The sequence below is a fragment of the Bufo bufo genome, chromosome 8, assembly GCF_905171765.1.
Source record: "Bufo bufo chromosome 8, aBufBuf1.1, whole genome shotgun sequence".
Classification (NCBI taxonomy): domain Eukaryota; kingdom Metazoa; phylum Chordata; class Amphibia; order Anura; family Bufonidae; genus Bufo; species Bufo bufo.
The window spans coordinates 24,993,052-25,017,476 of record NC_053396.1 but is presented as its reverse complement, the minus strand read 5'-3'; the positions used below and the strand labels follow the sequence as shown (position 1 = coordinate 25,017,476).

General features: G+C 46.1%; 1 protein-coding gene across 1 annotated transcript in view; it reads left to right on the top strand.

The window, feature by feature from the left end:
- Window positions 1–227: 227 nt before the first annotated feature.
- The window catches only part of TTC16 (tetratricopeptide repeat domain 16), a 32,889-nt gene continuing 8,691 nt past the window's right edge, over window positions 228–24,425 (top strand). Inside the window, exons 1-11 of the mRNA XM_040405173.1 lie at window positions 228–315; window positions 2,442–2,493; window positions 2,571–2,746; window positions 6,811–6,901; window positions 7,031–7,174; window positions 9,646–9,746; window positions 11,688–11,817; window positions 14,369–14,583; window positions 20,978–21,240; window positions 22,942–23,083; window positions 23,158–23,323. Of these exons, the coding sequence (XP_040261107.1) occupies window positions 2,449–2,493; window positions 2,571–2,746; window positions 6,811–6,901; window positions 7,031–7,174; window positions 9,646–9,746; window positions 11,688–11,817; window positions 14,369–14,583; window positions 20,978–21,240; window positions 22,942–23,083; window positions 23,158–23,323 (1,473 nt within the window). The 5' untranslated portion in view covers window positions 228–315; window positions 2,442–2,448. The remainder of the gene's footprint in view (window positions 316–2,441; window positions 2,494–2,570; window positions 2,747–6,810; window positions 6,902–7,030; window positions 7,175–9,645; window positions 9,747–11,687; window positions 11,818–14,368; window positions 14,584–20,977; window positions 21,241–22,941; window positions 23,084–23,157; window positions 23,324–24,425) is intronic.

Here is a 24,425-nt window from a genome sequence, read left to right as displayed (position 1 = left end):
GATTTATATCATATTATGATTTATATGATATAAGATTTATATGATATAAAGTGAAGGCTGTATAATAATAAAAAGGGCCTGATTCTGTAGTGAACATCAGATATCCGGTAATTACAGCCCCGCAGTCACATGACTGCCAGTGCGTGGCCTCCTCCTAATCCTGAGCTCCATTCACCGCTGTTGCTTAGTAACCAAGAAGTTGTACACTGCACAGTAGAGTGCGGCTGCTGCAGGTCGGACAGGCTGCGCTGATTTCCCAGTGACAGGGCAGGGGTTGTGTGAGATTTCTTGGAAGGAAATTTCTAAAAACTTGAGGTACGTGACGCGAGAAGAGGATCATCTTATATGATGGTGTAGACTTTTTGGGGTATAACTTAAAGGGAACCTTTCCCCATGAAAATGCAGTGCCATCTGCTGGCAGGGAGTTATAGTGCAGGAGGGGCTGGACATATTGATATGGAGTTTTATGGGAAAAGATTTAGGATACCTTATTGTAGGGCTTGAAAAGCACTATATTGTTATTCCTCATTTTCTTGTGTTTTATTTATTCTTCTTTCGTTTTCTGCGATTAGTACAGACTCCGTTCAAACTGCGTTTCGAAGATCTCGGCACTGAGATTTATTTGTTGGATTTGTTTTTTTAATACATTTGCATTTAAAAAAAAAAATCCCCATAAAAAAGAATGGCGGAATGTTCGGAGATTCAAATTTTAACGGCCATGGATGATGTCCCAAGCACAGTCTAAGGGCTCATGCACACGACAGTATTTTGCGTTCAGTATACTGGCCGTTTTTTTTAGTTCAGTGTGCGGTACATATACTGAACCATTCATTTCAATGCATTCCGTTTCAGTATTTCCGTACCGTTAAAAGAAAGAACATGTCCTATTCTTGTCCGCAAATCACGGTGCTTGGCTCCAATCAAGTCAATGGGTCCGCAAAAAAAACTGAACACATACGGAAATGCATCCGTATGTCTTCCGTATCCGTTTTCGTTTTTGCGGAACCATCTATTGAAAATGTTATGCCCAGTCCAATTTTTTCTATGTAATTCGTGTATACTGTATATGGCATACAAAAAAAACGGAAACAAAAAAAACGGAACAACGGATCTGTAAAAAACGGACTGCAAAACACTGAAAAAGCCATACGGTCCTGTGCATGAGCCCTAACTCCCACCCAGTCTCACAGACACAGCACACACTCACCGCGCCTGTTTTTGTTAAATTTTATTAGTCGCATTTACTACTGAAATTGCGCCTGTTTTGGAGGCTTTTGCGCCTCATTTGACTATTTTGAGGTTTTAGACGAATTCAGGCCTGAGGATAGGTCATCAATATTAAAATCTCAGAAAAACCCTTTAAAGGTGGTCAGTAATGGGGCGGATTTTACACATTTACGGTACAACTTTTAGGATCGGGCTGTTGGATTTCAACATGCCTGATCTTTTAGTTCTTGGGAGAAAATCCTTCACCAAAGGAGTCTGCCAGCGGCTTAGGCCTCATTCACATCTCCGACTGGCTGTTCCGGCACAGAGCAGCCTGCCGGATCCTCTACTTCACCGCCAGATCCCCATTGACTCCAATGAGGTCAGACGGTGATCTGGCCGATTTCCGGCTTAAATGACAGGTTTCGGATGGATAAAAACTGCTGCAAGTAACTGTTTTTTGTCCAGCTATCAGCCAGTATTCGCGCCAAATCAGGCAGCCAGATCTCCGAAACGGAGATGTGAACGTAGCCTAAGGGCTCATGCACAAGAACTTATTTTTGTCCATGTCCGTTCCATTTTTTTTGCAGCCAGTATACGGAACCATTCATTTTAATGGGGCCTGAAAAAAACAGAAATGATCCCGTGTGCATTCTGTGTCCTTATGTCCTATTCTTGTCTGTTTTTGCGGATAAGGACAGGTATTGTTACAATGGATATGCAAAAAAAACGGATGCATCACAGACATCACACAGATGTCATCCGTTTTTTTTTGCGGATCCAAGTTTTGCGGACCGCAAAATAAATACGGTCGTGTGCATGAGCCCTAACTGCACTCTCCCTATGGAGAACACATGGATGCTAGTTGTACCCTGTAAGCAACCTTGTCAGACCATTAGCCTCCATTCACACGTGTTGGATTTGATGCCGATTTCCACCTCCAATGCATGTGAATGGAGGCGGACATGCTCCAGACAAAAAATCAGCTCCTGCCACCGAAAACAAAACAGCAAGAATAAGTATAATGCTACTTATTTTTTTCAGACTTCTGAAAAAAAAAAATGGAGATTATCCCCAATTTTGCGGATCTACAGCACATGAAAGTAACCATCCTAGTGCCAATCTACAATGCAGGAAGGATGCATGTCTCCAATATGGCCGCCCCCGTGGGAAGCTTTTAATTACAAAATGAACATACAAATGAATATACTGGAATAAACCATTTCTTTTTTTAGGGTCTTCATGGAGAAGACAACGGCAGAAACGTGCTCTCCAGTGCTGGAAGAGGTAAGATTCAGAGACGTCCTTGTGTCTTCCCTGGTCATTCCTCTGAGGTAATTACATTTTCCAATATTTTACCTCAGATGACAGGAGACATGTTCCCCACGGCTGTGAGCGAGGCGAAGCTTCAAGAAGCTCGGAGGAAATCCCTGAAGAAGATCTTTGGCTCCAGCGAAGTGTTTTTAGATGTCCACGACAAAAGTGGTCAACGCACCGAGCAGACGTACGAGGTTATTGTGCAGGGAAAGGCAACCGAACAGTAAGTCTCATGGAGGGTCATGCCACGAATCGTCATGCACATGGCAGTGGCGTGTGCACATGGCATGTATGGAGGCACACACAGTGTCTGTACTGCGGAGCCTTAGTGGGACGCCATATGGTGCCTATGTACTGGAGCGGTATTATGGCTCCATACATTCCTCATATTAATATATGCGGTTATGCCTGTAATGCACAGACCAAGCTCTTAAAGGGGTTGTCCCACAAAACATTTTCAGTATTTTTTCAAACCGGCACCTGGATCTGAATACTAAGCTTGGTATTCAGTAAAATGTATCTATATAGCGCCACCTACTGTTTGTTCTTTTCCTTATTTCTCCATCCACCTCACTGAGCTGGTTGCACATGCTCTGTTTAAATCTTCAACTGTCACCAGTCATGTCTACTGTTAGAAGCTGTGACAGTTACAGGGTAAGAGCTTCATCAGAAAGGACACACCCCCTGAGAAAGGACACACCCCCTGAGCTGCCAGTCTGAAATAAATGTAGCAGAACAATTGGACCAATGACTGGGGAGATCTCTGGATCCATGTGAGGTACAGGGCTGGTTCTAGCTTTGTTAGAAAGAGATTGTCATGTACTATATGATGTCCGATTTTTATTTTTTACATCAATCATGACATGACCCCTTTAAGGGATATCACCGCAGGTCAGAGGCTCACATTACCAAATAGTTGTATGGCCTACAGGGAGGCTCAAAGTTGGCACTCTTGGGGGTGGAACCGGCCCACACAAATGTCACACGTTATGTTTTCACATAGAGGAAGGCAGATCTGGGGCAGCAGACCAGGAGGACAGGTGAGGAGCCAGTGTAGCAGAGTAAGGGTCCATTCACACGTACGTAGAATGTGTCCGCACCCCTTCCGCAATTATCCGGAACTTGTGCGGACCCATTCATTCTCTATGGGGCAGAAATGGATGCGGACAGCACACAGTGTGTTCTCCGCATCTGCATTTCTGGAGCGCGGCCCCTAACTTCCGGTCCGCTGCTCCGGAACAAAATAGAACATGTCCTATTCTTGTCAGCAATTGCGGACAAGAATAGGCAGTCCTATGGGGGTGCCGGCCGGGTGCAGTACACTACGGACATGTGAATGGACCCTAAACTGGAGAAAGGCATAGCAGAGCTGGGGGCAAGAGTACAGAGGGTAACTCGGAGTAAGGGTCCATTCACACATCCGTGTGTTTGCGGATTCGCAAAACACGGAAACCGGCAATGTGCGTTCCGCATTTTGCAGACCGCACATTGCCGGCACTAATAGAATATGCCTATTCTTGTCTGCTATTGCGGACAAGAATAGGACATGCTCTATTTTTTTCGGGATTGGAATGGCGGACCATAGAAATGAATGGGTCTGCTATTCCGTTTCGCAAAATGCTGAACAGAATTGCGGATGTGTGAATGGAGCCTAACCTGACTAATCAGGCGGTGTCCTACTGTCGGAGCTGAGTTCAAATATCCCGATGGGATGATATCATCAGAGAGCGCCGCGTTTTTGCTGCAACCCAACATGCAGGACGGAGCCAACAAGAGGAAGGGAGCAAGGCAGAGAATGGAACTGGATCCAGGACAGGTGAGTAACATGACAGAACCATAGGTTGTTTTTATACTCCACAGAGGCTCGAATGCCTAGTGGTTACAGTGGCTACTGAGAGGCACATATGCATATTCGTCTCATCGTTAAAGGCTCATTTTGGGCTAAAAAAAAAAACAAACACTTTTTTTTTATAATAACAAAATAATAATTTAATTTTAATAATAAAGTTTTTGTTCTGCAGCCTTCAGTTTCCGTGTATCTACAGACTGTCAGGGAGATGCTCTAATGACTGGATGTGTGCAGCGTACTCAAGTTGTGTGCAGTAGGTGTTTCTGGGTGATGTAGTGCAATAGACACTAACCTGGTACGGCTGACTCTCTGCAAGGGCAGGTGATGGTATAGATAGTTCGTGACGCCAGTGCCAAGTAAACGGTGGCACGCCGTTTGCGGATAGCAGGAATAAATTGAGGAACACGTGGTATTAAAACAGAACTCCAACTTTAGTAGTTTTCATGCAGAGACAATATTGGAATCGCAGTTCCTTGGCATACAGTCGATTTTGCAATACGGTTGATGCAGGCAGTTACAGCTTGAGCAAGGTGATTACAGAGTGTTGAACACAGGACTTGCAGTACAGGAGCTTGCACTCTATTTCTGTCTGTTCCTGGAATATAGCAATTCTTCACCAAGGCCCAATAACCTAATTCTGGCTTTATATCCTTGGCTATAGCTTTAGAAAGTACCTCCTCTGTTATTTTTAGTACCTCTTGCTTCTCTGCACTTTGCCTCTGACTCTCTCAGCTTCCTTAGGCTCTAGAAACTTCTGAGCTCTCCGCTAGACTGACTTTTGCTTCCTTGACTGGGCCTTATATAAACTAGGGCTCCCTAGCTCCCTCTAATGACTAGAAGCTGGAATGACACCCCTAGCAGGCCTGTACGTGCAAGTTTCACAGTAACAGGGAATACATGCATTACATTATATGACATTTTATAAAACTGACATATACCAACTTCCCATAATTAGGAGGGACGACAGCACACCAAGTGACACTTTGGTAGTGACGGGTATTACACTCCCCGTACACTACATGTGTAGCTCATAAACACTCATTATGGCTAAATTCTTATCACATGGACAAGAATAGGGCCTAAATGAGTGCAGGTGAACTGTCAGGAGTTCAGAGATAAGGTCTACACATGGAGCTAGGGGGACGTTGCCATTACACCTAGAGGCTCTGCTCTCTCTGCAACTACGTGCCCTCTGCACTTTGATAGACAGGGCCAGGCGTGATGGCGTTCACTGCCTGGTCCTGTCAATCAAGGTGGAGAGGGTACAGCAGTTGCAGAGAGCAGAGCCTCTAGGTGTAATGGCAATGCCCCAGTTGCTCCTAAAGGCAGATTTGCATATATTAAAGGGATTCTGTCATCAGATTTTACCCCTTTAACCTAAACATATGCTCATGTCCAGACTAATAAGAAGAATCCTAAGCTGGCCTTATTAAACCTCACTGTGGCTCTATTTGCCCAAAAAACTGTTTTTTATAACCTGTCAATCACTTACTTAAGGTGCTGAAGGGAAGGTCCGCTAATACAGGGTGCCCGGCCGCACCCCTCGCCGTCCGGTGCCCAGCGCCGCCTTTCCTGTCTTCAGCGCCGCCTTCTACAGCTCAGCGCTGCCTCCGCAATCCTATGGAGTCTAGTGCGCAGCAGCGGGATCTAGCAGATGACGGGGAGGATTGCGGAGGCGGCGCTGAGCTGTAGAAGGCGGCGCTGAAGACAGGAAAGGCGGCGCTGGGCACCGGACGGCGAGGGGTGCGGCCGGGCACCCTGTATTAACGGACCTCCCCTTTGGGCACCTTAAGTAAGTGATTGGCAGGTTATAAAAACCTGTTTTTTGGACAAATAGAGCCACAGTGAGGTTTAATAAGGCCAGCTTAGGATTCTTCTTATTAGTCTGGACATGAGCATATGTTTAGGTTAGAGGGGTTAAATATGATGACAGAATCCCTTTAAAACTTCATTTTTCTCAGCAATGGGGACACATATGAACATGGGAACAACACAGATGCCTTCAGCTGCCAAGCGCACATGGAACAGGTCAGCCAGTTTCATAGGTACAAAACTGCTGACAGATGCCCTTTAACTGTTGCTGGGATGGTGGATTTCTTCTTCAGGTAGCCTATAGGGTTTAAGTGCAAAACCGATTAGTCAGCTCGATGCGGGTTGCCTCTGGCTTACATTTGCTGGCCTCAGATCTAGGATGTAGGGAGACTATGCTTTCCACCTGCAAGGGCTACCAGTGCTGGTCACCTGTGATCACTCGCCCCAGATGACGCTACAATTTTCCTATCTGGCCCACAGAGATTTGCTAGGCCATGGCAGAAGAAAGAAAAGATAAAGTATTCCTGATTTCTGCAGGCACGCACAGGCCCTGTCCCCATTTGCCCCATTTAACGTTATTGGAAGTGCAGACACTATTACATGCATTTATCATTTTGTTCTCGCAGCTATCAAGGTGGTCTGCAGTATTTGGCCCAGAAGGAATGGGAGAAGGCGGTCATCACATTTTCCAAAGCCATTTACCTATGGCCTGAGAAGGTACGATCTATAACTGACAATGCTTGCGTCCTCTGCTTGTCCTTGGTGTGCCCGCAGTTTTGGTTGAGGTGGGTCTCGCTATAGTTTTCCGCATCCACCATATGACTTTCTGATTGCATGCTACTATAGGTCGAGCTGTATGTGAAGAGGGCAGAGGCGTTCCTCCAGCTCCGTGACTTCCATCGTGCAGCCCTCAACCTGAAGAAGGCTTGTTCCATAGGACCGCCAGTCAGAGAGCATATAGAGCTGCTGGCCCTTACATATTACCTGCAGGTAACTCCGAGATGATAAATTCTGGTCAGTAAAAAGTCAGAGCCTATAAATGTGGAGGTGAGAGTGTGAACGTATAAAAGAGCTACTAATATCAGTCACACATATGTATGAAAATGTAACCCTTGGGGGTGTGCAACTGGTGTAGCCATTTCTGCTGAAGGGGGCGTCACACATGGTCTGGTACTCAAAGCTTGTCATTACCGCAAATCTATTAGTATTAATTGTATAGCAGTATTATTGTGTGGTACTGTTAGGCCATGCTCATACGTTGGTATTAAAGGGGTTTTCCGGTCAGGCTAGGTCATCAATATCAGATCGCTGGAGATCCAATTCCCCGAACCCCCACCGATCAGCTGTTTTGGCACTGGAAACTATACAGTGGATGGAACCAGAAGCACAAGGTTCTGTCTAATGCGTAGTGTCCGTGTCGGAGTACTGAAGCTCAGTGAATGGGAACTATGGCCTCGTTCACATCTCGGGTAAGGAGATCCGGCTGTCTGATCTGGCGCAAATGCCGGGTTTTGGCCAGACAAAAACCGTCGCGTGCATACATTTATGCCAGAAAGTGGCCGGATGGTGGGACAGCACGCTATAACATTATTACCCATGGAATATGGTGCTTGTAATTAAAGGGCATCTGTCAGCAGTTTTGTACCTATGACACTGGCTGACCTGTTGCATGTGCGCTTGGAAGCTGGAGGCATCTGTGTTGGTCCCATGTTCACATGTGCCCGCATTGCTGAGAAAAATTATGTTTAAATATATGCAAATGAGCCTCTAGGAGCAACGGGGGCGTTACCGTTACACCTAAATGCTCAACTCTCTCTGCAACTGCACTTTAACAGGACCAGGCAGGCTCGGACTGGCCCACCCGCAAACAGGTGAATCCCCTGGTGGGCCTCTGAGCAAGGTGGGCCCCCAGTCTCCCACCCCTGCACAAGTGGCACATAATCAGTAGACTTACTGGACTACATACATATATTCAATGTACAGCACCTCCACCAGCCTATGTTCATATAAAAACTTGTTAAATAATTTATTATATTTAAAAGTATCCATACAGTGGGCCCCCAAAATAAATTTTACTGGAGGGCCCTAGGTACCCCAGTCCGACACTGGGATCAGGCAATGTAAGCATCATCATACCTGGCCATGTCAAAGTGCAGAGGTCGCGGCAGTTGCATAGAGAGCTGAGCCTCTAGGTGTAATGGTAACGCCCCCGTTGCTCCTAGAGGCTCATTTGCATATATTAAAACATCATTTTTCTCAGCAATGCGGGCACATATGGACATGGGACCAACACAGATGTCTTCAGCTGCCAAGAGCACATGTAACAGGTCAGCCAGTTTCATAGGTACAAAACTGCTGACAGATGCCCTTTAAGCACCGTATGGCATGGTTACCGTATGACGGTACCATATAGGACATCATATAACTTAGAGCCGGCCATGATCTTGAGGTTCTCAGAACTGGAGATAGGTGAGAAAAGGGTAGATATTCTTTGGGACTTTCTGTCAGTCATCACAATGAAGAACACTACCCTCATCCTCTATGTAGCCTGATATGGCTGATTTCAGAGAACAATAGATTGCATTGAACTGCTCATGATATGGCAGTCTTTCGGTTAGATTTCCCATTTAGCAATAGTTAGAGAACAGATTTTCCACCAGGTTATATAAATAATTACAAAATATTCAGAATATCAGATCCTATGCAAAGAAGTTCGATCAATTAGCATCGATTGGGATTCTGCACATAGAGGAGGACTTGGGGGAGCTATAGCAATGAGATGACCTTGTAGGCTTAAAGGGATCCAGGATTAGAATTTTTTTTTAAAAACAGCGCCCCCCATCTGCCCAAGGTAGAGTGTGGTATTGCAGCTCATTCTCATTCACTACCGCAGAGCTGAGCTGCAATACCAGACACAACCCATGGACAGGTGTGGCGCTGTTTCTGAAAGAAAGCAGCCATGTTTTGCTAATCTCCTGTAATAATGTATAAGAACCAAACCGTTAAAGGGGTTGTCTCATTTGAGACAATAGGGGCATATCGCTAGGATATGCCCCCATCGCCTGATAGGTACGGGTTCAGCCGCTGGGACCCACACCTATATCGGGAATGGAGCCCCGCAAAGTGGTGGCTGGAGGACTCCGGTTCGGCCACCGCCCAGCGCTCTCCCTATAGAAGTCAATGGGAGTGCGCCGCGCATGACCGGCCTCCGCTCCCAGTCACTTCTAGGGGCCTGACAGAAATAGCTGAGCCAGCACTTGCCTATTTTCGGCGGCTCCATAGAGAATGAATGGAGGGCGGCTGCTCATGCGCAGTGCACCCTCCACCACTTTCGGGGCTTCGTTTAGAAAATGCTGCTGCTGGCGATATGCCTCCAGTGTCTCAGATGAGACAACCTCTTTGACTCAATTTAATTCTATGTGATTACTGCTCCTGTGGTGACTGTTCACATTGCTGTGCAGGGACAGAGCTTGTTTGACCAGAACTGTCATCTGGATGCGTTTGAATCTTTTACCCGCGCTGCGGAGCTGCAGCCTCAGAACAGCCATTATCACATGCGCAGGTGAGCGGAACCACATATTCACTAAAAATCACACAGGATGGATTGGCCACAGGGGATTTAGGCCTCATTCACACTACCGTGGCTTTGATCCGCATCCGATCCACATTTTTTGCGGATCGGATGTGGAACCATTCATTTCAATGGGTCTGCAAAAGATGCAGACAGCACACGGTGTGCTGTCAGCCTCCGCATGTCCGTTCTGCAGCCCCGCAAAAAAATAGAACATGTCCTATTCTTGTCCGTTTTGCAGACAAGAATAGACAGTTCTAACAGAGTACACGTCGTTCCGTTCTCCAAAATGCAGAATTCACACGGCAGACATCCATGTTTTTTCGGACCACAAAAATGGCTATAGCCGTGTACATGAGGCCTTAAAGGGAGTCTGTCAGCAGTTTTGACCATGCTAAACTGCTGCCAGTACTCGGTAGGAGCTTAGTAGAGGAGGATAAACATACCTTTTGTGGAGCTTTTATTATCAGGAGTAGTGTGAATGTGAAGTTTACTCTTCCAGATTCTGCTCCTGCAAGTGCCCAGGAGGCAGAGCTTCACAGCCCTCCCTATGCTCTGATTGACAGATGTAGTATCCAACTAGGAGGCCACTACAGCTGTCACTCAGAAGAGAAGGGAGAAGTTGGGAAGCAGCTCAATGCAGAGAACACTTCATAATGAAGCTCCACCTTCTGGGCACTTGCAGGAACAGAATCGGGCAGAATAAAACTTCCTATTCATTCTACTCCTGATAATAAAAGCTCCACATAAGGTATATTTGTCCTGCTCTCCATAGCTCCTCCCTATGGCTGGCAGCAGTTTAGCAGGGTCAGAAATACTGACAGACTCCCTTTGGACAAATCTCATCCACATGCTCTGTATAAGATCCGCAGAGTAAATTGAGCTGCAGATTTTATCTCTGCAACATGTCACTTTATGTTGTAGATTTTCCCCTTTGCAATGAATAGGGTGAAATCCTCAGCAATTCAAGGCACAAACCACAGAAAAAATTTCGCTGTGAAAACATACGTCCAAAGGGTCAATTCACATGCCGCAGATTTGTTGCAGAAATTTCTGTGATTGTACCATTTTGTTTAAAGGATGTTCTGAGAAATTCATTCAGGTGAATAGAACTGGTTTTCAGTCTCAGAAATGTCTTGTCACGGATGGTGTTGCAGAAAGCTGGAACTTATAAATAAACATCCGACTGGCTTGATCCCAAACTAAGGAGCATATGGGTGAGCCCTATAAAACCCTAAGAGCTCTCCCTGACTGCTATGCCCATGCAAAGATCTTTATGGTAGACGATTGCATGCCCACGTACCTAATACTGAGTGACACCTGAAAACCCTATAATAGTGAGGGGACACGACCACCGGCTCCCTGCACTTAATACGGACGGAGTCAGGGTCACCTAGAATCAAGCCAGCAAGGAAACACAAATAAAGGAAAAAGACTTATCTTGAGGAATCAGCAGTAGCAGCCTCCAGCAGTGAACACAATCCAGGAAGAAGTATAAACCGCAAAGTGAGGCAGTATGGGAGGGAATATAAAGGGAGGCAATTAGTGTAAATAGGTGACAGCTGGGAGAAGGAAAGGAGATGACAAAGTGAAACCAAAACAAAGAACGTCATGCAAGAGGTAGAGAAGAACGTCTGCCAGACTTTCTCAGAGAACTGGCGGTGACATGTCTGCAACAAATCTGCCACTTGTGAATTCACCCCTACTAATTTTCGAGACTGCATTACAGGCAGTGGTGCACCTAGCCTTTCTGCTGCCTGAGGTGCATTGGCGAATAGAGTACTGCGCTGTAACTATACTCTTTAAGATCGCCACCCCCCCCCAATCCTCTAGATAGTGCTGCCTGAGGCAGCCGCCTCACCTCGCCTCATTAAAGGGTGCGCTCTCGATTACAGGCTATTACTCACCATCACTCTGCTGGTTTTCTGACAGTATTTCTTGCCTCGCTGCATTGGGAAGATATGCAGAATGCCTCCAGCTCTTGAATAAACAGCTGGAAGAAGAACAGGGGAATCCTGACATATATGTACTACGTGCCAGGCTCTATGATCAGCTCAATAAGGTAACAAGGCCGTCTGCTTCATTGCTCAATGTTCAGTGTTGTAAGTTTTGAAGAAATAGGTATTCTATGACTTTCTCTGGCTTTCAGGATAGGTTATCAACATCCTTACACAGATCCATACACTGTGGTGGTTGTGCCTGATTATTGCCTGTTTTTTTCTGCAGCTCTCTCTATCACAGTTCGAGGGATGTGTCCTTTCTGCTTCAGCTCATTCCCTGTAACTGTTACAACAGCTGGCAGGAGATACAGCTGGTGGCAATTGAAGGAGCCAATTTAACTGAGGTGGAGAGAGAAATGAGAAAGAGAACAAACAGCAGGTGGCGCTCTACAAATACATTTTATTAAATAAATCAGTGGTTATACTAAATGCTGAAGGGTCACCAGCGACCTTTCTTTTTCAACCAATTGCCTAGACACAAAGCTGTGGTCCACTTGATAAAAACACTGTACGTCTTTTGTCGATCTGGGGCTCCGTTCCCGAGTTATGATGCTTTTTCTTAATATTAAAATGAGGCCTTTGGTGCAATATGGGGGTCACCATTGCTCTTGTTGCATCCAAGCTAAACTCATTTCTGTGGTCAGCCCCTCCATTGACAGGGCCAGGCAGTGACAGAGCAACCAGGGAGAGGCTGGAAAGGAGAAGAGATTGGGTGCAACAAGAGCAATAGTGACGCCCTCGTTGCTCCAAAGGACTAATATGAATATTAAGAAAAAGTATCAGAACTCAGGAACGGAGCCTCGGATCTACGAAAGAAAAATGTGTCGATGCAAACAGCTGGGTAGGGAGGTCACTGGAGATTACCCGCAATTAGAAAATTATTGAGATTGAAATATATAGAATATTTTTGTTTTTCGTTGGACAACCCCTTTAAGTCACGGTTAGGTTAGAAAATAGCCAAGAACATTTATATTATTAAGTTCATAATCTATAACTTACCGTAGTTGTTCAAATAATCGATTGCAGGAATTTAGTGACTGAATGGGGCGTGTAAAAGTCCTTGCCTAAAACCAGAGCAACAACCTCATCTATATGAATAGAGCAGATTTTTAGTCTTGGCCACGTCGTGCCTCCCCTTCCCTCAGTTTAGACCTCTGTACTCAACAATGCCTTGTGGTTGGAGCCTGTACGGTGCCATTCCCTTTGGTTCCATATTATGGTGCCATAGGTTCTTCATCTGCTTCTGTATGGCAATACTAAGGCCTCCTGCACACGGCCATTGCCCGGCCGTGCCTGTATTGCGGTCCTCGCTCGTTTGTGCACCGTATTATGGATGCGGACCCATTCACTTGAATGGGTCGGCAATCCGGAAGGTGCGGTGCAGAACGGAGGCAAGGGACCCCACGGAAGCACTACCTTCCATGGGGTTTCTCGCTGTGCATCCGCACCACAAAAAAATAGAACGTTAGATTTTTTTGCGGTGCAGACGGATCATGGACCCATTGAAGTTGAATGGGTCTGGATCCGTCTGCGGCTACTGTACGGATGGTGCCTGTGCATTGGGGAATGCATACGACGGTCCCCAATGCACGGAACGTCCAGCACAGGTTAATGTGCATGAGGCCTAAGGAATAAAGCTCTGTAATATGGCATAAGATGGATTACAGTAAGTACCGTAGGTACTCTAAGTGTCCACGGGTTTCTATGGGTGACTATCAATTAAAGAAGTCATGATAAGCCAAGTGTGCAAAGACAATTGAAAATAAGAAATGGCACTACCCTCAAAAGAGAGTATAATGTGTTTTCTAGAGAGGTGACTATTACCCGGCAAGATTTCTTCTCAAGAGGGTCAAAGCGGAGAGGATCCGAATCTAGCTCCTGTTTTGGTTTCAGAAGAACTTTTTCTCTTGGTACACCTTGGGTCACAGGGTTAATGGTGTGACCTAAATATCTAAATTAGGGACCCTTAAAACCAGCAGATTCCAAACCTATAGGGTACGACCCCATGGTGCGGCTGCTGGAGTGCAGACAAGCCATACCCACCCATGGCATCCAATGGCCACCCCCATTTTATCACAAATTGGTTGCCGCAGGTGGACATGACTTGGCCACATGCTGACTGCCACACCATGGGGCAGCAATCTAGGGGAGTGGCCCTTTCTAACATAGACCCCTTCCCAACTTTGTTCAGTGAACCAAACAGGGGTAATCAGGGGAAATCCAGAGGTGCACATAGCCTTTCTGCTGCCAGAGGCGAACACTGAGATGGCGCCCCAACCCCCCAATGCCAATTTCTTAACCTAACCCCTTCCCTCCAGCCCTACTGTTAAAGACATACTTGGAAAACATTACATACAGCGCTACAAAACATACAGGGTAATACAGCACCACATACTGTGCCCACTGTGCAGAAACAGAGAATCCCCCTTCTGCTGCCCCCTCTTGCCCCTACTTGGTGCTACCTGAAGCAATCGCCTCACCTCGCCTCATTGGTGGTGCACCCCTGGGGAAATCTATACATGTCAGAAGACGTCATCAGTGGATGTCCATGAGTTTAGACTCCTACCAAATAATACATATAATGCATTAATATAATTTGTCTATGACCTCCAGGCCACTTTTTGCTATCAGGACATCCACTCGGCTTTGTCATTGGATCCACAGCACCAAGAAGCACTCGGCTTAAAGGATAAAATGATGGCAACGGCAGAAGAAGCTAAAGATAAAGCTGTGAACTTGGCTGTCCAGGGGCAGCTACAGGATGCCTTAAAGAAGATCTCTTTCGCCATAGAGAACAACCCATTATCTGCTGAATATCATATATTCAGGTATTAGACACTAATGACATTGCAAATATATATGTAAATGGATTACCTGGGGTCATGGGTTACATCTTAAAGGTTATGGACACCATTGAGGAGAAATTTCTTTATTATTATTGCATTGAACTCATTTTTAACTAAAAATAATTTTTTTAATTGCTCTTTATTAAAAATATTGAGCCCCTTTCTTCGTACAGCCTTGAGATTCTCTAGTAGCAGGCTCTGTATTTTTACTGTTTTTCTGTAAGGCAACTCAACTGACGGCTCCTTATCTCTGACCTCCTTAACACTCATCACAGCTCAATTCTTATCTTACTGATAAGAAAGTGGCTTAAATAAGTGTTTTTGAGCTTATAGTAATTTAGAGATAAGGGTTATTAGGTAACCGGCACAAAGTGAAAGTGAAAATACGATTCTCACAGCTAGGCAGAAATGAGCTTTTTATGACAAAGCTGGTGAATATTTTTAATAAAGGCCCACTGAAAAAAAATTAATATAATGCATTCATAAAAAATTGCCCCTGAAGGTGTACATAGCCTTTAACTATAATTGAGCACATGTGTCATTGATGAGCCAGTGGACACATAGATTCTGCCTAAATATATCTAGTTCACAGGGACATAGAATAGAGACGGAATAGAGACGGATTTAGCATCCAGTTTTTCTTTTAATTTTCCGTGCCATCTAAATAATTAAAAATTCTGCAGTTTTAACTCTGGCCACTAGTCTGACACTTTATGTTCTGTAGAGATCACTTCTCAGCAGTCATCTCATTATCACCGCAGGCAGTATTACAATGACAGATCATCCTAAAAATGTCAATATGAATCTTGTGGCACACTATATCTGAAGTAAGGTTCCCACCCTATCCATATAGTGTAGAAAAAAAAGACCCCAGCACTTCAAGAAGCAAAATGTGATTTACAGTTGCAAGAAAAAGTATGTGAACCCTTTGGAATGATATGGATTTCTGCACAAATTGGTCATAAAATGTGATCTGATCTTCATCTAAGTCACAACAATAGACCATCACAGTCTGCTTAAACTAATAACACACAAAGAATTAAATGTTACCATGTTTTTATTGAACACACCAAGTAAACATTCACAGTGCAGGTGGAAAAGGTATGTGAACCCTTGGATTTAATAACTGGGTGAACCTCCTTTGGCAGCAATAACTTCAACCAAACGCTTCCTGTAGTTGCAGATCAGACGTGCACAACGGTCAGGAGTAATTCTTGACCATTCCTCTTTACAGAAGTGTTTAAGTTCAGCAATATTCTTGGGATGTCTGGTGTGAATCGCTTTCTTGAGGTCATGCCACAGCATCTACAAACTAAGAAGACAGGTTGGCATTAGCAGGAGGAGCTCGAACCCACATGCAGTTGTGCATATATATAGGGGAGCAAATCCTGCACTTGTGGCCCGTTGCTAATGGCAATCCCCAGCAAAATGCATACGGTGGAGGATGCCCGCGGCGAACCACAAGTACCACAATAGACATCCTACACAAGGTAACAAGTGCGGATGTCATAATTGATATAACAATATAACAAAACAATAACAAACACAGGTGCACTCTGTAGTCTCACTAAACCCTCAAACTGATTTTAAAATTGAGAGATTAGTCAACATGTTCTACGGTGTAGAACATGTCTAAGCCCGGGCACCACGCCAAGGTTTCTCAAGTAGCCCGGGACCTAACACTCTCCTACCTGAGCCGTATGGGCGATACCAGGAGCCAGTGGGCAAATTACAGGAGCATAAGGCCGACTCACAAACAGCTCACCAGATGCCACAGCATCTTCATCAGGTTGAGGTCAGGACTCTGACTGGGCCACTCCAGAAGGTGTATTTTCTTCTGTTTAAGCCATTCTGTTGTTGATTTACTTCTATGCTTTGGGTCGTTGTCCTATTGCAACACCCATCTTCTGTTGAGCTTCAGCTTGTGGACAGATGGCCTTAAGTTCTCCTGCAAAATGTCTTGATAAACTTGGGAATTCATTTTTCCTTCGATGATAGCAATCCGTCCAGGCCCTGACGCAGCAAAGCAGCCCCAAACCATGATGCCCCCACCACCATACTTCACAATTGGGATGAGGTTTTGATGTTAATGTGCTTTGCCTCTTTTTCTCCACACATAGTGGTGTGTGTTTCTTCCAAACAACTCAACTTTGGTTTCATCTGTCCACAGAATATTTTGCCAGTACTGCTGTGGGACATCCAGGTTCTCTTGTGCAAACTGTAAACGTGCAGCAATGTTTTTTTGGACAGCAGTGGCTTCCTCTGTGGTATCCTCCCATGAAATCCATTCTTGTTTAGTGTTTTTTGTATCGTAGATTTGCTAACAGGGATGTTAGTATATGCCAGAGACTTTTGTAAGTCTTTAGCTGACACTCTAGGATTCTTCTTCACCTCATTGAGCAGTCTGCGCTGTGCTCTTGCAGTCATCTTTGCAGGACGGCCACTCCTAGGGAGAGTAGCAGCAGTGCTGAACTTTCTCAATTTATAGACAATTTGTCTTACCATGGACTGATAAACAGCAAGGCTTTTGGAGATACTTTTATAACCCTTTCCAGCTTTATGCAAGTCAACAATTCTTAATCGTAGGTCTTCTGAGAGCTCTTTTGTGCGAGGTATCATTCACATCAGGCAATGCTTCTTGTGAAAAGCAAACCCAGAACTGGTGTGTGTTTTTTATAGGGCAGGGCAGCTGTAACCAACACCTCCAATCTCATCTCATTGATTGGACTCCAGTTGGCTGACACCTCACTCCAATTAGCTCTTGGAGATGTAATTAGTCTAGGGGTTCACATACTTTTTCCACCTGCACTGTGAATGTTTACATGGTGTGTTCAATAAAAACATGGTAACATTTAATTCTTTGTGTGTTATTAGTTTAAGCAGACTGTGATCGTCTGTTGTTGTGACTTAGATGAAGATCAGATCACATTTTATGACCAATTTGTGCAGAAATCTATATCATTCCAAGGGGTTCACATACTTTTTCTTGCAACTGTATGTACAAGCGGCTTATAAATAAATCACGTTTTGAATCTTGGAAAATTCCTTGAAGTGCTAAAGTTCTTTTCTACACTAGATAATACTTACATATAGATCTGTCATACACAATATGTATGTCACGGAACCATGAACCAGACGTACAACAAGGGATAAGTGAAAATAAGAAGGCTTTATTGAAAATAAAGCTGTAAAGCAAAAGTCCAAACGGATGGCGAAACCGAAGCAGAGTCTTTGCGAAGCCAGAGGTCAGGAACCAGAAGGGTAGTCAGACGAAGCCAGGATCAGGAACCAGCAGGGTAGTCAGACGAAGCCAGGATCAGGAACCAGCAGGGTAGTCGGACGAAACCAGGATCAGGAACCAGCAGGGTAGTCGGACGAAACCAGGATCAGGAACCAGAAGCAGCAGCAGTCTAGAAGCATGTGAACACAGGAGGACCAAGCAAGGAACTGAAGCCACAGACCTCCTATATATATGAGCTAGGCATCCAGCTCCTCCCAGTGGGAAGGAGGAGCCGCAGGGTGGGAGGCTACAAGAAACCCAGAAACCAAGATGGCCGCCAGCATATGTCAAACGAAGGAGAACAGCAAGAAGGTAAGACCATGACAGTACCTCCCCCTCAAGGGCCCCTCCTCCGCGGAGTAAAGAACGGTTTCTGAGGGAAGCGTGCGTGGAAGGCTCAGAGCAAGGCAGGAGCATGGACATCTGCGGAGGGAACCCAGGAACGCTCCTCTGGACCATAACCACACCAATGGACCAAAAACTGCACCCGACCGCGGACCAGGCGTGAGTCCAGGATATTGCTCACCTCATACTCCTCACGATTACCCACTTGGACCGGACGAGGCCGAGGAACCGAGGAAGTGAAACGATTACACACCAGTGGCTTCAACAGGGAGACATGAAACACGTTGGAGATCCGCATGCCAGGAGGAAGCGCAAGGGCATAGGCTACCGGGTTTACCCTGCTGGGGACGAGGATTTGCGAATGTGTCCGCGTGAAAGCGCCTCTCTCACGTACTCCTCCATGGCCTCATTCTCCGCTACCGACAGTGGATAGACTTTGCCACGAGGAGGAACGGCACCAGATTGTAACTCTATGGCACAATCGTATGGGCGGTGCGGAGGTAGGGCAACCGCGCGCACCTTATCGAATACATCCCGGTACTCCTCGTATTCAGGAGGCAACAGAGAGTCCGAGGAAGTACACAGCAACTTGACAGACCCATGGATGCAACTAGCCCCACACTGCGGTGACCACGAGAGGATCTCGGCCGATCTCCAATCGAAAGTTGGATTATGCTTCCGGAGCCAGGGGTACCCCAAGACCACCGAGTAGTGTGGAGACGAAATAACCTGGAGGCAGACCGACTCTCTGTGAACGGCACCAATGGCTATCCCCACTGGAAGGGTCTCATGAGTCACGTGTGGCGGCAGAAGGGGTCTGCCGTCTATCGCCTCAAGAGCCAGTGGGGAACCTCGAGCCTGCAGAGGAATGGAATTGGCGGCAGCGAACACATTATCAATGAACAAACCACCAGCACCAGAGTCCACCAACGCCTGGGTCGTCACCGAGCCCCCGACCCAGGAGAGGACAACAGTGATCAGTGGTTTGTCAACACGAGGAGACTCCACCCAAGATCTGCCCCCGACAGGATCTCAGGTGCGAGCGTTTCCCGGACGGTTCGGACATGCCAAACGAAAATGCCCACCGAGACCACAGTACATGCATCGGCCCTCGCGTTTCCGGAGTACCCTCTCCCCCTCGGACAGGCGAGCAAACCCCAGCTGCATGGGTTCACCCCCAGACAAGTCATCCCCAGGAGGCGTGGGAGGAGAGGGAGGCACGGATGGGACAGCAAACGTAGGCGCCAATCTGTTGGAAAACCTCCGCAGGCTCTCCTTAAAGGAAGGTCTCTCCCTGAGTCTGGTGTCAATCAAAATCAGGAAAGAAATAAGAGACTCGAGCTCCACTGGTAGGTCCTTAGCTGCAACCTCATCCTTCAAGGCATCCGAGAGACCATGAGAGAAAGCAGCGACCAGAGCCTCATTATTCCAGCCCACCTCTGCTGCCAGGGTACGAAACTCAATGGCGTATTCAGCTATGGATCGTGAACCCTGTCTGATGGACATAAGGAGCTTCGCAGCAGAGGCAGCACGAGCCGGCACATCGAATACCTTCCGAAGAGAAGCAACAAAACCGGAAAACTCGGCAACCACCGGATTGTTGTTCTCCCATAAAGGGCTGGCCCAGGCCAAGGCCTTGTCCGAGAGCAGCGAGATCAAGAAGCCCACCTTTGATCTCTCAGTGGGAAAGGCATGTGGCAGCAACTCGAAATAAATGCCCACCTGGTTAAGGAAACCTCGGCACTGAGTTGGCTCTCCCCCAAAGCGCTGTGGAAGAGGGGCAGAACCGGTCGTACCCCGAAACACCGCAGGAGCAACCACAGGTGTCGGGGTAGACTCTGGCGCAACAACCGGAGCGGCAGTAGGAGCGGGCCCAGGAGCGACAACCGACCCATCGGCAACGGGAGCGAAATGAGCCGTGCGTTCAAGCAGGGCTTGCAACGCCACAGCGAACCGACCCAACAGGTGATCCTGCTGATCAAGTCTGGCAACCAGCGTGGGTAGCGAGGATGGCCCTGTACCGTCAGAATTCATGGCTTGGTCCTAATGTCACGGAACCATGAACCAGACGTACAACAAGGGATAAGTGAAAATAAGAAGGCTTTATTGAAAATAAAGCTGTAAAGCAAAAGTCCAAACGGATGGCGAAACCGAAGCAGAGTCTTTGCGAAGCCAGAGGTCAGGAACCAGAAGGGTAGTCAGACGAAGCCAGGATCAGGAACCAGCAGGGTAGTCAGACAAAGCCAGGATCAGGAACCAGCAGGGTAGTCGGACGAAACCAGGATCAGGAACCAGCAGGGTAGTCGGACGAAACCAGGATCAGGAACCAGAAGCAGCAGCAGTCTAGAAGCATGTGAACACAGGAGGACCAAGCAAGGAACTGAAGCCACAGACCTCCTATATATATGAGCTAGGCATCCAGCTCCTCCCAGTGGGAAGGAGGAGCCGCAGGGTGGGAGGCTACAAGAAACCCAGAAACCAAGATGGCCGCCAGCATATGTCAAACGAAGGAGAACAGCAAGAAGGTAAGACCATGACAATGTACACTTATGTATTTAGATAACACATGATTCACCATAAACAATAGGTGAGGTCACAGCTCATCTCATCCCCCTCCCTGCACAATCACCTCTGCACAGGTCATAGAAAACTCTTCTGTAAACCTCAATGACTTCTTTATCAGTTTTGCAACTGTATCCCTCTCTTCATTCCTTCTAAAATGTTTAGTCTATCTCTGAACTTGACTTTCAGAGGTACAGTGTACAGGAAGCTAAGTGATTTCAGCTCCGCAGTGGATGATTTTGTACGGGCCATGCAGCTTTGCAATGCAGAGGGCAGATCTGGCAGCGAAGGCATGAACTTACATACGGAGGCTGAAAACCAGCTACTTCTCACCTACAACGACTTTGCCGTGCATTGCTACATGAAGGGCTTCTACCAAGAGGGGGCGCTGCTCCTGAACAAAGCGCTGAACGGGGACAGGACCAAAAAAGAGCTTTATATGAACAGAGGAGGTGAGCGATTCACTGCACATGGACTCATAGAAGTGAACAGTGCATTTCACAATGTTTGTCTACATGGACCCTCAGGGCATGCTTTGCTCACAGACCTAGAGATCATTGGACACAACTGTCGCCATGTCCTACACGGACTTCACTGCGCATTGAAAACTGTGCCCATGTTGTGGTCGCAACATGGACATTTTTATACAGCAGACTGATTCAGGCTTAAGACAATTTTTTAAGCCAATTTTTTGGGTATTTTGGAAAAACCAAGTACCCCTCCTACCTACCTGTGAGCAGACCTGGTGGTCAGGTCCCCCACTAATCACAAAGCAAGGATCCTGAGTCCTCTGTGTGAATGGAGTTGGAGTGGTAGTGCACATGTGTGACCACCACTTGGGGTCGTACTGGCCCACCAGAGTACCAGAGGATCCTCCGGTGCGCCCAAGCTCTGACAATATTGGACCCCTAATATAACAAGGCCATTAAGGTCCTATATACACAGAGGGTGGGCCTTCAGAATAATTTCCTCTGGAGGTCCGAAGGGACTTCAGTCCGACGCTGCAACCACTCGATTCGCTTTTATGGAACTCCCAAGTACAGAGATCGTCTGTCTCTGTTAGTCCCATATTTTTGGTGAATTTTCTTTTAATTTTCCATGTTACTAGATATATTTAAGACAACAAAAACATTGAAAATTCTGAAGTTTACACACTGGCCACTAAGCCTGATAATAGGCGCCAATTCTTATTCTGTACGCATCACTTTTTCACAGTCATCTCATTATCATCACAGTCAGGATTACAATGTCAGATATCACCTATATAGATAAGACAGAATCCACCATTCACAGTAAGTGATATCACAGCTTATCTTCTCCCTCCTGACCCACTGCACAGGTCACAGAGCATGCCTAGAAAATTCTCCCGGGGTCCTCTCCAGTCCATCGTGTCTGTGGCCCGTGGTGGCAGCTCTCAAAGAACGGGAAGTCTTTGACATATTTTAGGTGTAGTGACCAGTGCAAAAACTTCAGGATTTTAGGATTATGTTTTAAACAAGAAATAGGAACTTGAAAAATTTCTAACAAATTCAACAAAAAAAAAAATATATATATGTTTAACGTAAAAACTTGATTTAAACAATAGGTAATTTTCCAATAACGCACTCCCTTTAAATGGCATCTGTCAGCAGTATTGTACCTATGAAACTGGCTGACCTGTTGCAAGTGCCCTTGGAAGCTAAAGGCATCTGTGTTGGTCCCATGTACATATGCCCGGCATTACTGAGAAAAATGAGCTTCTAGGAGCAACGGGGGAGTTGCCGTTACACTTAGAGGCCCAGCTCTCTCTGCAATTGCTGCGCCCTCTGCACTTTGACAGGACCAGCCAATGAAAACATCATTACACCTGGCCCTGTCAATCAAACTGCAGAGGGCACCGCAGCTGCAGGGAGAGCAGAGTCTCTAGGTGTAATGGTAACGCCCCCGTTGCTCCTAGAGGCTCATTTGCATATATTAAAACATAATTTTTCTCAGTAATGCGGGCACATATGAACATGGGACCAACACAGATGCCTTCAGCTGCCAAGAGCACATGTAACAGGTCAGCCAGTTTCATAGGTACAAAACTGCTGACAGATGCCCTTAGTTGTTTGTACAGGTGGTAGATATCTGCTTCTTCTATATTAACTTTTTTGTTTTTTTACCACCATTAGACTGTTTCTTCCAGCTGGGGGAGCTCGTCTTTGCCCTGGCGGATTATCAGCAGGCATTTGACCTGGATGAAGAAGACTGGGGCATCAGGACTCGAATTGCTAAGCTCCTAGATGAGATAGGACTGCAGGCTCAGAGTCAGAAGTGGGTAGACCTACAGGTCACATAGACCTTCCATTGTCATGTACTATTTCTGACCGCTCTCATCCCCGATGCAGGCAGTACCGGCAAGCTGAGCGCCACTTCTCGGAGGCCATCATGAAACATCCCTTGCTTCCCCAACTATATCTCCACAGAGCCAAAGTCAGGCGCTCGGTACAGAACACCACAGGCGCTCAAGAGGACGCCGTCATCTCTGTTCTGCTCAACCCAAAAAGCGAAGAGGTACGAAAGACGTAAAAATATTCCACCAGTACAATAAATGTTTTGCTCCATTGTAAAGGAGAAAAGCAAACAGATATTTCCCACAATATCAAAGTACCCCGATGTACTCTTCCCAGCCACAAGGCAGCAGATTTCCATTGATCACATGGTTTTTAAAGGGAATGTGTCACCAAAATTGTTTTTTCTGCCAGTTAAAACCAGATGGCGGCTCACATCCTTTTTTCTATTCTGTTTTTATTTTATGATTGCAGAATTTTTAAATTCTACTTAAAGTGTAACTATCATTCTTTTTTTATTTTTGTAACGTGTAGGGGCAGTGACACTGCTAATTTTTGCAATATACTTTAATTACTAAAATCGTACATTTCTATTAGAAAAATAGCTCTAAAGTGGCCCATTGTGAGCCTTAGCAACACTCCTGTCTTCTGTTTACATAACACAGTCAGTATTGAGCAAGTCACCACAGTTATGTAAACAGAAGACAGGAGTGTTGCTAAGGCTCACAATGGGCCACTTTAGAGCTATTTTTCTCATAGAAATGTACGATTTTAGTAATTAAAGTATATTACAAAAATGGTCAGTATCACTGCCTCTACACATTACAAAAAAAAAAAAAAGAATGACAGTTACACTTTAACATGATTATGTGGGCGGCCATCTTGCCCGAGCTGTTCTTAACAGTGTTTAGAGATCTGCTTTACAGCAACCACCATGGGCCATAAACACAATGGTCAGGAGCAGGTGCACTGCCAATGAGACGAGGTGAGGCAACTGCCTCAGGCAGCACCAGGTACAGGCAAGAGGGGGGGCAGCTCAAGGGCCATGAGCAACAAACGCTTCAATTGTGGAAGAGCTCATCTCTGCATATTCAACTGCATCACTGTACTCAGGACCGCAATGCAGTTGAATGCTGTGACGGGGCACGGGAGCGATGTCTCCCTGGCTCACTGTTTCCTCTAATAGGCTACAGGAACTAGGACTAAAGCCTATCAGGGGCCGGTGTCATCAATATCGCTCTGCCTGAGCCGGGCTGCATACAGCTCAGGGCACAGATTAGACATACTGCTCATATCTCTGGTTTAGTACCAGCTAGAGATATGGA